General features: G+C 39.5%; 1 protein-coding gene across 5 annotated transcripts in view; it reads left to right on the top strand.

Moving 5' to 3' along the window:
- MINDY4 (MINDY lysine 48 deubiquitinase 4) overlaps positions 1 to 13,726 on the top strand; it is an 84,709-nt gene that overhangs the window by 4,883 nt on the left and 66,100 nt on the right. For all 5 annotated transcript variants that reach the window (XR_007162703.2, XR_010829035.1, XR_001207697.3 and 2 more), the window contains exons 4-5: positions 4,410 to 4,668; positions 5,703 to 6,121. Coding sequence is in view for 2 of the 5 variants with exons in the window: in XM_013182477.3 (XP_013037931.3) it covers positions 4,410 to 4,668; positions 5,703 to 6,121 (678 nt within the window). In the remaining 3 variants the exon portion in view is untranslated. The remainder of the gene's footprint in view (positions 1 to 4,409; positions 4,669 to 5,702; positions 6,122 to 13,726) is intronic.

Genomic DNA, 13,726 nt, shown 5'->3' with positions numbered 1-13,726 from the left:
GTCTGATGGGTAACTAACCACCTGCACTCAGACTATGAATATACCCATGCTTTAGACAGTCAAAAGCAAGGCCTACAGTCTTACATTCAGTATTGTCGCAAACAGTATAGGCTTAGTTATTTTTATCATTGAAAATATTTGAAAACAGCACATAGTAAGTTTTTCAATTTCATTTTTTGTTAGTGTCTCAAAACAGCAGGACCAACTCTAATTGTGCTTTGACAGAAAGCTTTTAAAACGGGCACAAGGAAGCAATTCACCTTCTCCACCCCAATTCTTAGGGAATTCATCCCATTTTATTCCTCATCCTAAATACAGCATGCTCAAGCTAGCTGCTTCTACATGTTAGCATTTCCAAAACCTCAGCAAGTCCATGCTCACTAGGGAAGAAAACCACAATTTTGAGAGTGGACGTAACCAGCTAAGATTTGGTGCTTGCTAAGAAGGCATTGCAGGGAGAAATATATATATATATATATATATATCAGATATAGGAGTTTTATTACATGCAGAATAATCCTCTCTCCCCTGTGTGACACTACCCCAGCTCACCCAGCCTCAGTGCTTGGACCTGTCTCATTTTCTCCCCACTCTACAAGACACCCTAATCTCCCCGTAAGCCTCTTGAGTGTCTTAAGATACTTTCATTACAGTAAACAAGCTTTCTCCTACAGAGAAAACCCTTAATACCACCCCCAGACACCGAACAGCACCGACGTGACCCGACACCCACCTACCCACCCGCCCTCCACAAAATGGCGCCCACCCCCCCGCCCCTTTACTTATAGCCCTGCCAACGCATGCGCATTGGCAGCGGAGCGCTTCCCTCCCCCGCCCGCCGCGCGAGATGGGGAGGGCACGATAGAGTTCGGCTGCTGGCCCAGAGCGGCCGTCGTTGCTCCGGAAGTGGTGCGCTAAGGGGCCGCTCTGCCTTGCGCTGGAGGGCACTCTATGGTTGTAGTCCTCCACTGGGGTTAAAGCTGTGAGAAGGGGGGTCTTGAGTTCACCTAAACATCCAGGTTTACACGTTCCCCCCCATAGCAAGCATACTGTACATACATACACACGTGAAGGGACAATGTTAAAGCCACATTTGCAGACAAGTGTGGGTGAGGGGTGGGGTGCAGCACGGGTCTGTGAGGAAGGACCCCCCCATTACACCACAGGCGCTATTCCCCCATGAGGGAATGGCCTCAGGTTGCACCAGGGGAGGTTCAGGTTGGAAATTAGGAGTTATTCTTTCTCAGAAAGAGCAGTCAGGCATTGGGACGGGTTGCCCAGGGAGGTGGTGGCGTCACCGTCCCTGGGGGTGTTCAAGGAAAGGTTGGACCTGGTGCTTAGGGACATGGTTTAATGGTGACATTGGTGGTAGGGGGATGGTTGGACCAGATGATCGTGCAGGTCTCTTCCAACCCTAACGATTCTATAATTCTATGGAGGAAAGTTTTTGCTTTTGCTGCTTGAGCCAGAGGGGTAACGGGAAGCAAAAACAGCAGATAAAAGGAAAATTGGAAAGTGAAAAGAAGTGTCCAACTTCAGGGAGGTTTAGATTGGTTGTTAGGAAGAATTCTTCACAGAGACGGTGGTCAAGCATTGGGATGGTCTGCCCAGGGAAGTGGTGGAGTTCCCATCCCTGGAGGTTTTTAAGAGATGTGTGGATGTGGCACTTCGGGACATGGTTTAGTGACGGGACTTGATAGGTCAGGTTGATGACTGGACTTGCAGATCTCAAAGGTCTTTTCCAGCCTAGATGATTCTATGAACTTTTTGTGTATACAAGCCTGGAAACCCAAGTGCACACTGAAAGCTGCCAGCACAAAAGGGAGCAGAATCCTGTACTGGCTTGCTCATTTCTGTCTAAATCCTGTTTGAGTTTGTACCTATTTTTATGCATTCTTAAGCACCATAGGAAATTTACTGCTTAATGCCTTCTTAGGGTGTGTGAGGCCTAAAGACATCGCAGGAGCAATGAAGGAGGAGCAATTGAGGGTCCGGCTGGGTTTTAGGAAAAGGTTCTTCCCCAAGAGGTTGGTCAGGCACTGGGACGGGCTCCCCAGGGCAGTGGTCATGGCACTGAGCGTACCAGAGTTCAAGAAGCATTTGGACAATGCTCTCAGACCTTATTGTCTGTTTTTAGGGTGGTCCCGTGTGGAGCCAGGAGTCGAACTCAATGATCCTTGTGGGTCCCCTTCAACTCAGAATATTCTATCATTCTAAAGTAAAAATGGACCAAGTGGGTTTGAAATTGTCTTTTGCAATAGGAGTGGGGAATGTGGGTTTTAGGGTCTGTCCTGATATATATCAGTATCTCTGCTATTTGTAACTATTTTCTTTTAAAGGTAGCTGAGAATTGGACCCTTGGACACAGGCAGATACCCCAGTTATATCTCGAATCAGGTCTTGTCCCAGCCATGCAGCTGGGCTGTGTTTCTGGCCTGTCGTATGGCCGTGGAAAGAAGCTGCAAAGCTGTTGTAAGGACTGTCATAGGCAGCTTGCCAGGTCGGATAAGCCGTGTCCTTTTTCTGCCTATAAAACGTATCAGTGGGAGAAACACTGGGGCAGAAGTGTGGTTGTGTGATCCTCATAGCCATTTCTACCCCCTCTGGCTAGGGAGAAATGAGACATTACCCGGTCAAGCAGCCAGTGCCTGAAATTAGGTTTAATTGTAACTACCTGGATAATTTTTAATAATGGAAGCAGGAGTGGAGAGTGTAATTAGATTCTGTTCACCAGTTCCTTATTTAAGAATCCTGCTTCCATCTCTTTCCTTTTACCTGACCTCAGAATTATTTTTTTCAGTGTCTCTAGGTGTTAAAGTGACCTCTAAGCTAGCTGTGCCCTTTGGCAATGAGGAGTTATGTGGTCCTAGGTCAGGAGTAACAGTCCTCAGATTTCATAATGCACCCAGAGATTGATCATGCACCCTTCTGTTTACATATGGAGCGTGTCTTCGCAGATAGACATATTACTGAAAACAAAAACAAACAAAAAAAAACCCAAACCCACACTGATTAAATAAAATTCATGTTTATGTGATACAAGATGCTTCAGCTCATTGAATTACATTACTGTGAAATGAGATGGAGAAAAACGTCCTAGAGTTAAAAACAAAAGTAGGACAGTTATCATAGAAGAAGGCTAGTATTATTTTTGGGTTACCTAGAATATAAATTTATCAAATGATGCAGAAGAGGTTTCAATGAAGTGGGAACAGCTAAATAAAAGAACTTCTATTTAACAATGATCTTGTATCACAGAATCATGGAATCATAGAATGCTTTGGGTTGGAAGGGACCATAAGGATCTAATGTTTTGCAGCCAGTGAAAGAGAGACTAATGAAGAAAATCGAACCTTTCATGATTTCTTGCAGGATGTGTAAGAAGGCAGAAATGATGATTTTTTTTATTATTATTATTATTTTTTATCAGTAAGAACATGGTTCGTTGAAAAGTATTTTTGAAAAAGAAATGCGTATAGTGTGATACAAACAGAGAGATCTAAATGAATCTCAGTTGCATTTCAGAAAAGCTTGTTTATAGTATTAAATATGTGTAGGAAAACCAATGCAAACAGTGAACTACACCTTGAGTTGCCTTCTGGTGAGGGCTAGGTTGATGAATATGGAAAAGGTCAAATGACAGCGATGTAGCGACATATTATCATATTACTTTTGAATTAAAATAAATGTTCTATATTTGAACAAAGTGTGAAGGAGGTCAGCTGAGTCACTCTGAGTTATATGATAACAGAGAATGTTAGCAAAAATGTTAACAGGTTTTCAAACTGCCATTCAACAGATGGAGAAGGAAGGGGAACTGCTTGTGGTAGAATCACAGAATCGTTAAGGTTGGAAAAGACCTTCAAGATCATTTGGTCCAACCATCCCCCTACCACCAATGTCACCACTAAACCGTGTCCCTAAGCACCAGGTCCAACCTTTCCTTTAACACTGCCAGGGACAGTGACGCTACCACCTCCCTGGGCAACCCGTCCCAGTGCCTGACCACTCTTTCTGAGCAGAAATGTCTCCTCATTTCCAACCTGAACCTCCCCTGGTGCAACTTGAGGCCATTTCCTCTAGTCCTATCAGTAGGACCTATCTCATTTGAAATATATGGCTTGCTTTATTTATTTATTTATTTATTTTTAATATGGTACATATCAAAATAAGTAAACATAAGATTAAGATAAAGTCTTAAACATGTGACACCGAGTAATATTGAAATAATCTCCTGAAGACCTACATAAAGATGTTTAAGTGAAAAGTGATTGTATTTGAGTACCACTGCTAGGTAACATGCAACTTAACTTGACAGCAGTGATTTAATTTGCCAAGGTGCTGGTTTCATTGATTTCATTTAGTATCCCTTGGCTGTTTGAATTTTTGTTTCTTTTTCTTTCTTGTAGATACCATGTCGAGAATCCACTAGATAAAATCCTTTCATCCAGAAAACACCAGCACAAAAGTGAAAAATGCCATATGGAGACAATATGCAATAGCCAATTAACCTCTGATGGGGATAAGAAGTTAAAAGATAGTCAAGAAGATTTAAAAGCAACAATGATTTCTGAAGAGCTTCAAGCTACAGTGAAGGACAAGCACAGGCCCAGGTCTGGTCTCATTGTCAGAGGAATGATGGCTGGACCAGTAGCAAGTTCACCAGAGGTGATTTCCAGTGCTTATAAAATATTGGGCATGACCAGAGATTTTATATGTAACCTTCTGCAATGAACTAATTTGCAAATAATATTCAAGTGACTTCTGCATGCTAATCTGAAATCTGTGCTCTGAAAAGATGTGGCAGGTTAGGGCAGTGGTTGTGGTTAATTCAGAAATTCATACTGTTTCAGAAAGAAGCACTGCACTCAGATCTGTGATCTTTGGTTGCAGCATTTCTTTATAAATGTTTTCCACTTTTGGTATCTCATCTCTCTTGACAGCTGGGATTTTCCATTTGCCTTAGGGAATTGCTTCTTTACTTTAGCTCTTAAAGTTTTCTTAGCCATGGGTGTCTGATCTCCACAGGTTTTTCTGAAACCCCACGTTTAATCAGTAGCAGTATGGAATTAAAAATATAACTTTCATTAAAGTTATGTTTCTAAATTGGTCCGAATAGACCATATTCTGTCAATAATTGCTTTTAAAACACAATTCTAAAATTCTTGTGTCTCTCTCTTTTTTTTTTTTTTTTTCTTTCGTGCTCCTTTATATCGACAGGAACTTTGCCTGTGTAAAATTAAGCTTATAAAAAATTAAGTATTTTAAACATTTCATTTTGCTAATACCGAAGTAAATGTGAAAGTTAAATAAATTACTTGGATTTTTTCTGAAGAGCTCTGATTCAGAAAAAAAGACTAGATACTTGTAACAGGCAGGCTGTCCAGGAAAATGCCATATAAGTCTGGGTTCTCTTGAGTACAACCCCCAAATTAAGTTTTTATACGTTACTTTGTTTATGTTCTTGGGTAAAAGAAAGCAATTACTAAAGTATACAGCACCTTTGCTACTGTTCAAATTGTAAGTAAAAGTGTATGTATTTTTTTTTGTTTATTATACAAAAGAAATTACTCTTTAACCTGGTTCCTAATAATGAAGAAACTGTTTAGTCCAGTATTAGTGATAGAGCTTTCCTTTGCTTTCCATGTTTGTGTAAAGATACTCAAATTTTAATCTATAATTTTAATGGCACTTATTTCTAGGATCTGCAAAAAAGAAGGCTTTCAAAACGCTCCACTAGCATAAGCAGCACAGCACAGCTCAAGGGTGAAAAACAGGAAGGAAATGACCTGAGTGTCCCAAGCGTTGATTCTCAGGAAAGTAAAGAATCTTCAACACAAGTAAATACAGAGTTTGCATCAAGGACTTTGTCAAGCTCACACACAGTTTCAGCTTCTGAAAAACTAAGAAACATCCCCAGAGATACAGATGACTCTTTTGCCAAACTGCTCTCTGAAAGAGGGAGGACGAAGACAGAAGAAAGAAAATCAGTTCCAAGCTTTTGTACAGAAAGCAATGAAAAAAGCCTTAAAGTGGGTGCCTCTCACAGACATTCAGGGACTGGAAGAGAGAAGAGAGAAAGGGCCCTCAAGAAAAGTGAGAATTGGTTATCAGGCCTCAGGTAAGAATATTTGTAAAAATACTGTACTAAAAAGTCAAGGAAATATGATGGAGGACTAAAAGAGACTGAGATATGCATTCTGATTGCATTGATGGGAAGCAGAGGTGAAAGTGCTTAAAGGCAGAGAAATTTTAAGATTTAACTTACTACTTTTGAAATCCCAAACCATTCTGAACACCTTCCTTGGTCAGTGGAGAGACCCCATAGGCGCTTGTTTCTTTTAGCTGCCTATAAAGGGAGCTGAGTGTTACTAGTTCAGACTCAGACCACTAAACCTCAGACATACAAGCAGTACAAGTGATTCCCACCTGCAGAGGTCACCTACATCTTAGGAAACAGCACTGATGACTGCTCTCAATGTTGTAGTTGTACATACAGAAAAGCCTCCGAAGATAAAATGAAGGAACACCAGCCAACCGCATAGGCATATCCACATGGCTCAGTGCAGTTGTGTCGAACTATCCAAGCTATACCCAAACAAGCTGGTTTAGTTGCCAGCACAGTTGTGTACCACAATGAGACACTGTGGTGAGTTTTTGAATGAGGATAACCCATGTCACTGCAGCATTTGACTGAGCCCAGTTAGCATCCCCGTGCACCATGATGCTGCATCCACAATGCTCCTGTGTCTCAAAGTATTTTATTCAAAGTGTACTCAGATTTTTATTTTTATTTTTTTATTGGACTGCAGTGATTCACATTGATATAAAAGGTTTAGAGAGACTCCTTCTTTTGAGCAGTGCAAGCCAACTGTGCCGTGTCTGTGCCTATAGAAAATGATCATAGTAAAAACAATTGCCTCATACCTAGTGCTTTTCTTCAGCAGCTCTCAAAATTTAAGCAAGGGATGACTATCTCTTTGTCCATACTACAGATGGGAACACTAAAGCAGGTATAGAGAAACTTGTATGCAACAGCTCACACAGAAAGTCAGTAAAGTCATACACAGGGCTCAGGCACCCTGAGAGTTGGTCCTGTACTGCACTCTCAGTGCTAGAGGTGAGAACGTGTCATATTCAGTAGAAATGTTGCGGAGTTTATACCACCTTCTGCTTCATAAACTAAGGCACATGATGCCAACATTGTCTGATGTGGGCCATGAAGTAGTACGTCTGTTTTATTAAGTGTAACTTGATCCATGTTGATGGCTAATTTGCTGTGTTTTTTTTTTTTTTTTAAGTGCTAAAAAAAAAAACCTCATTGATATGGTGAAACTCCAACCACAGATTATTATTTTCTTCCTGTTTAATTTATTTTTAATCTTGGGAAACAGAGTGACAAGGCCCTGTTGAGACCTTGAGGAAACGATGATATAGTGGGTCTGTCCACATTTGTGTTAGGGGTTGTGGGAGTTAACAAACTGCAGGTCTGCTGAAGATACAAATGGGCACTTGCTTCCTGTCTGGGACCAAAAAGCAACTGAAAACAGCAACCAACATTATATAGTTATTTACCTGTGTTAGTATACCTTATTTGAAAATGATTATTGAATGATGGGGCAAAGTACTGTAATCTTAAGTCTTAAAATCCAGAAGAGGTCAGTTCTTCATTATGCACAGTATTGGGACCCTGAGATGTGTCAAATAACAGCTAAACCCAGACAAAAGTCTGACTGTTGCTGGACTGGAAGTGGTGCCTAAAGATCCATCTTTGATGTTCTGCTCCCAGGGGATTTATTAGGTCATGACTTCATGGAAGTGCACAGAGCCAGCTCATAAGGAACTCAGGAATCAGAAACACTGGGGTCTGACTCTCTATGACTTTTGTTCCATATAGTTTGACCGAGCATATCAGGTAGTGCTAACCCACCACTCGATCCTTTCCAGTTTCAAGATGGCTTATTACCTCACAATTAAGATTAATTGAGGTAGAGAATACAGCTTCAGTGGGCTTTCAACAGCTCCCAAACAAAGCTGAGAAGAGTAAGTGTACTCCTGGTATTTGTTAAGCAATGAATATACTGTCGGATATTTATGAGTGTTTTTTACACTGTCAAAAGCATGTTGGACTGGATAAAATTCTTTGGGGAGACTCTGACCAAGAAATCACTTGTACTGACTTCACTCATCTGTAGCTGGACGTGCTGACATTTCCCAATTTTGTGCAGTGCTTGTGGAGTCAGCAGAAAAGGAGAAGCTGGTCTGAAAGGGGACATCCCCAGGGCACCATTCTGTGCACTGTACTGCAGTACTGTGCTCCACTACTGTACTAAGTAGTTTGCAGTTGCTGGATTCCTTTAGGGGACTGACTTGGTCTCAGCAAGAACAGAAGAGGGAGCTATTTCCATTTAATATGTTTTCAAAGCAAAACCGGGACATTTCTGCCAGATAACTTGAGCTAAGGCCAGTAAAGCATTTGAATTCATGCTGAGCTCTGAGCTCCTGAAAACTCTCACTGAAATCAGCAGGACTGCCGAAGTTAAGTGGAAGTGACAGAGAGTGGAAGTGAGACTCCAAATAAGCGTCAACTATTACAATGTAAGGACTGGCTCCTGCAAGGCTTTTATCCTTTTGGTGAAATCCTGCAGTGTTTGAGAGCTTTTCAGGATTTGTTCAGAGTGCTTCAGCATTATGAAGCATCAAAAATTACAATCTAAGAACAGATATTTATCTGGATCCTTCCGTTCTCTGTTGATGTTTCCAGATATTAGTGACATAAGTGCTAATCTAACTGTTTAGATGAGTAGCTGAAAATCTGTTTAGGATTAAACCCAGCTAGTTCATTCCCAGGGATCTGAAATTCTGTTTTTGTTTCCCATAGCAAAGTAAAGACCTACAAATCTTATTTTTCCTTCCATTTTGATATACCTCTTCATCTTTTGTTATATGCAAAATGTGCTATTGTTGCACACAGGCTGCAGGCATCCATTGTCTACATATGAGACAAAAACACCAAAGCAAAAATGCTGCCATGCTTCAAAAGACAAGCTGAATGTTATTGAATAAATGCTTACAAACTGAGTGGGCAGATATACCTAGCTATAAAAATACCCTGGAGAAATACAGATCCCACAGTATTTTGACTCACACATTTTAATGAAAGAAATGATGGACATAGCATCGTGCTTGTTATTCCATCAACTATCTAATTCTTAGCTACTGCATGAAATGTGGGGTGAGGTGGGCAACTGTGCTGAGAGGCCAGATTTGTGACTCTGTATTTCAGTCTTACAGTATCAACATGAAATTAGCCCTCCGAGTACCATAGTTCACGTTTGTCTTAAATAAGATTTGGACGTTCCTTCTTTGTTCTAAGAGATAAAATTTTGCTGTCTTGTCAGTGAGGAGGCACTAAGCACTACCAACATACCTTCCACAGGTATGAAAAAATATAAGAAATCATTTGCTTGCATTGCTATTGCTGCAACTCCTTGTTTCTTTAAAGAAAAGAAAAAAAAAAAAAAAGGAAGAAAGTTAGTGAAATCAGTTGGGGACTAAAGATGCGGATACAGTCTTCGCTTGTATTTTGAACTGCTACTGCTGAATGCATCTGCTTTCAAATTCAGGTAACTATAATGACCATTTAAAAGGTCAGTGTTTAACTTCAGATATTACCTAATTACTTATAGCTGTGATAAAATACTGACTTCCTAAAGGAAAGTACTTGTTACTTTTTCAAATATAGTCTGGATTTAATGTTGATCTCTTTGTGGGAACATTGTTTTTATATAGCAAGTGCACCACACTCCTTTAATTACAGAAAGATAGATGTGAAGAACAATTTGTTCACTTTCATCTTCATTTATCTGCATTGTGCATCACAGTATAATGTCTGAATCCCTCCACATTAAAGGGGGAATAATGACTGCAAATCATTGAAAGCAAAGGGTTTATTTTCTTCCTTGTTTTACAGGAGAACAGAAGCTTTTGTGCAGTTGGGTCAATGATAGTTCTCTGTGACATTACTGGATTCTGTTTCATGTCAGTAGGAGTTATTCCATAAAGACAGTCTGTTTTACTGTTATAATATTTAGCAATACTTAATAATACCTAACAATACTTAATAATATGCTGTACATATTATTAGTTTGCATACCAACTCAGGTGTAAGTGTTGTAAATGCCTTTATTTTAGAATTCCTTATTTTTAATTAACCCAGAAAAGAGCAGTATGTAGGTGGCAGCAAATCTTCATGTGTCCTCACCTATTAACAAACAGCAGCTAATTTAATTTCTCTATTCATCCAGCTTTGTTTATTGTACTGTGTATGTTGTGGTGGTGATGATGGTAACTGTGCTGGTCCGTGGAAGCTGTAGGCACTGGAGGTTATTGTGAGGACAGTATTTCAATATGAGTTTCAAACTTATTTTCCTCAGGAGTCGGATGTCTGACTTTTCATATTCCAAGGCTTTAGCTTTTAATAGCTTAGATATAATGCTTCGGTGGCCACAGTACATTTTTTCTTTTCTGCCTAAACTACAAAAATACATGAATTAAATAAGGAGAAGTAAAGGTTTGTTTTAATGGAGAAGTGATTAAAAGTGAATCAGAATCAGTCTGTGGTACTCTCCCATGTGACTTGATCACGCAAGGGTAGACTGAGTTTTCCTCTTATAAACTATTATCATGTGTACAGCACTCCTATTATTTGATTGAAGAACCTTCCATTTTAAGGACATTAAAAATATTTCTCCAATAACACAGAGACAAATCTATAACCCAATATTTGTATATTGACACCAAACTAAATTCTGACATGTATACACAATTATATCAATGATTCCTCTATGGCCCTTCTTAACAAATTAAAAATGACATTTTATCTCTGTTCCACTTCAGAGGAGAATTTGAAACCCCATCTATCCTTTCAGATCATTTTGAAGCTGTTTATCCTCATTCTCAAAGCAGTATTTCTTATTGCTCTCCAGGTCATTGAGTACTTGTTCCTCAAAAGTGTTAGTTGTGTGCAAGGCACAACTAAAATTTGGATGACTGACCTCTTTTTTATTTTTGATTCTGAGGTTTTCATGGGAATAAAAAAATATTTTGGAAAAATACACAGTGTAGGCAAAAAATCCAAGATTCCATCTAAAAATTCACCATACCTGTAGGTATGTACGATTCTTCAAGTTCCACAGGAATTTGGGACAGATGATGTTGAAGGAACATATTCAGATCAAAGGCAGCAACGTATTAAAGACCTCACCTAATTTTTTTAACCAGGGCAGAACCTTGAATGGCAGTGAGGAAAGAATCTGCCACCTGTAATGTCTTCTGCTTAATGCTGAATCCCCTAAGGGAAGGAAATATGTACCCTTAAACTGAGTGCACAGAGTGAAAAATCAGCGTACGCAGTGGAATGGAAATTGAGATCTTCGGGAAGTGTGAGAAAAGAACAGCTGTTGAATTTGATGCCTGACCTTGGGTTGAAATCACTCTACTGCTTTTATAGAAGGAAAAAAAAAAAAAAAAAAAAAAAAGCTTGATGAATAATATGAGTTGTTTGGGAAGGTTGAATGGTGTTAGAAGATTTCCCTGTGTTTCACAGCTAGAGCAAACAAAATTGGTTAAAAGAAAGTAAAAGCACTTCACAGCAGTTGAGAAACAATTCTTTTGTCTCAGCTACAGAAGTTCTACTGCTGTTGTTCATGCAGCCTCTGAAGTTGCAGCACTCTCCTAATTTTCTATTCCCCTTAATTCTACAAATGTAAGGCTTGGTGGTGATGTGGGAACCGTCCCACTTAGCTGAACAGTTTCTAAATGAGTAGATCTGAGCTGTCCAGCTGTGTTCTTAATGGATGCTACTGGCAACACCTTATGCTGTTAGATGGGCAGATACTATCTGTAGACCTCAGTTTCAATTCTAGTAGTTAGGAAGAAGAACTGCATATGGAGATGTTTGAACTTGTTGTTGTTATGTATGAAGCAAACCACCCTCCCTTCCACAACACTGAGAAAAATAGCATAGAAACTAGAGTCATAGTAATGAAAGAAGAAAAAAATATTGTAAAACTGGAATCAAAGGCCAAGGGGAACAAAATGAATTAGCAATCAGGACCTGAAGTTAAGGATACGTTGTTAATTTCATAGAAACAGAAATGGAATGGCTATCAGAAAGGCAAAAATAAATGACAATATCTTAACGTCAGAACAAAAATTTCCTCCTGCCATTAGCAATCAAAAGTGTATAGCAGTGGATCCCATTGTCCAAAGGGAAAGATCTATAATACACTTTCAGGAGTAAGGAGGATAATTGATTCTCCACTCATCCTTTCATTGTGAACAATCGCCCTACTTATCCGGTTCTTCTAATTACTTCTGCCGTACCCTCCTTTGCCTTGCCATCAGTCTTGGCTACAAACTGAATGTGAACTAGTGGTTTCCTTTCAGAAGTCTGCCAGTGCAGATGGATATTTCAGACGGTAGGGACTGTTTTATGAGAGTGTGGCTTGGCTTCAGATGTCTTTTCCAACCAAAACCTAAGTATCTCTGATGCACTTCATCTCTAGCACCAGGAGAGCAAGTGCCAGTGAGTTCAGAGCCAGAATTTGTCTTCCTGAACTAGTTTCTCAACCAAGTTTGCTTTAGCTGTGCACTCCTTAGTGGTTCCCCAAAAATCGCTCATTATTTGGTAATAAACCTTTTTCTAGCAGTGCTCTGCATTCTAACACAAATAGAGTAGGGTTAGTGAATTGCCATAGATACCAAGTTCTTTAGTGGAACATTACTCATATTTCATAGAGCCTTAGAAATTACAGATGGAAAAGACCTTTTAAGGTCATTTGTTTCTATGGCAGATTATTCATTACTGCATATATATAATTTGATGCAATACTTTTTTCCAGGGCTTTGTCTAGTCCAGTCTTAAATGACTCAAGTAACACCTCTCCCCTGAGAATATATTCCAATGTTTAGTAGCCCTTAATCTTGAGAGTTTTTCCCTGCATTTGTTTTTTTCTGTCCTGCTATCCATAGCTGAAGTTGATTTTTTTACTGATCTTTCTGTTCCTTTCTACAGATATTAACCTCTTTTAAAGTACTTCCAAATATTTTCCATGCTCCCTTAGCCATTTTTTTTCCTAAAGCTTGTATCATCTGCTTGTATTTTTATCTTTCCTGCTCTGAAATGTTGCTGTTGTTTTTCTGTTAGGTTTTATTGATTTGTTTTATATTTATTTATTCCATGTACTTAAAGGCTTCTATAACTTTATAGCGGTACTGTGCCTCTCAGCAGGGATAAGAATAGTCACCCTCTGCTCATGACATGATTCTCAGCATTACAAAATCCCATTAGCACATTTGTCACTTCAGCGTACCACAAACATATGCTTACTTACTTTAAGTTTCAAGCTCATTGCATGCAAAATATCTCCTTTGTATTTTACTATGTTTTTCCTCAAAACGGCCTTATAGCATCGTGAATACAGTCTAATCTTCTGTGGTAAGGTGATATGTTTTCCTATTTACTTGTAGAAAAGGTACCTCCCTTCTACTCCCTGCATTTCTATGTAGGACTGACAGGAAGGAGTGAATTACTTTACTTTTTCTTTTGAACCACCTGTGGCTTTCTGACTTTCTTTATCCTGAAAAGAGACTGGTACAGGTGAATTCATTGTAGTACAGAACATTCTTATTCAGAGGTGATAATAATCTGTGGCTTATCCCT

The sequence above is a fragment of the Anser cygnoides genome, chromosome 2 (genome assembly GCF_040182565.1).
Source record: "Anser cygnoides isolate HZ-2024a breed goose chromosome 2, Taihu_goose_T2T_genome, whole genome shotgun sequence".
Lineage (NCBI taxonomy): Eukaryota > Metazoa > Chordata > Aves > Anseriformes > Anatidae > Anser > Anser cygnoides.
Note: the sequence above shows the minus strand (reverse complement) of the source record. Positions and strands in the feature narration are given on the sequence as shown.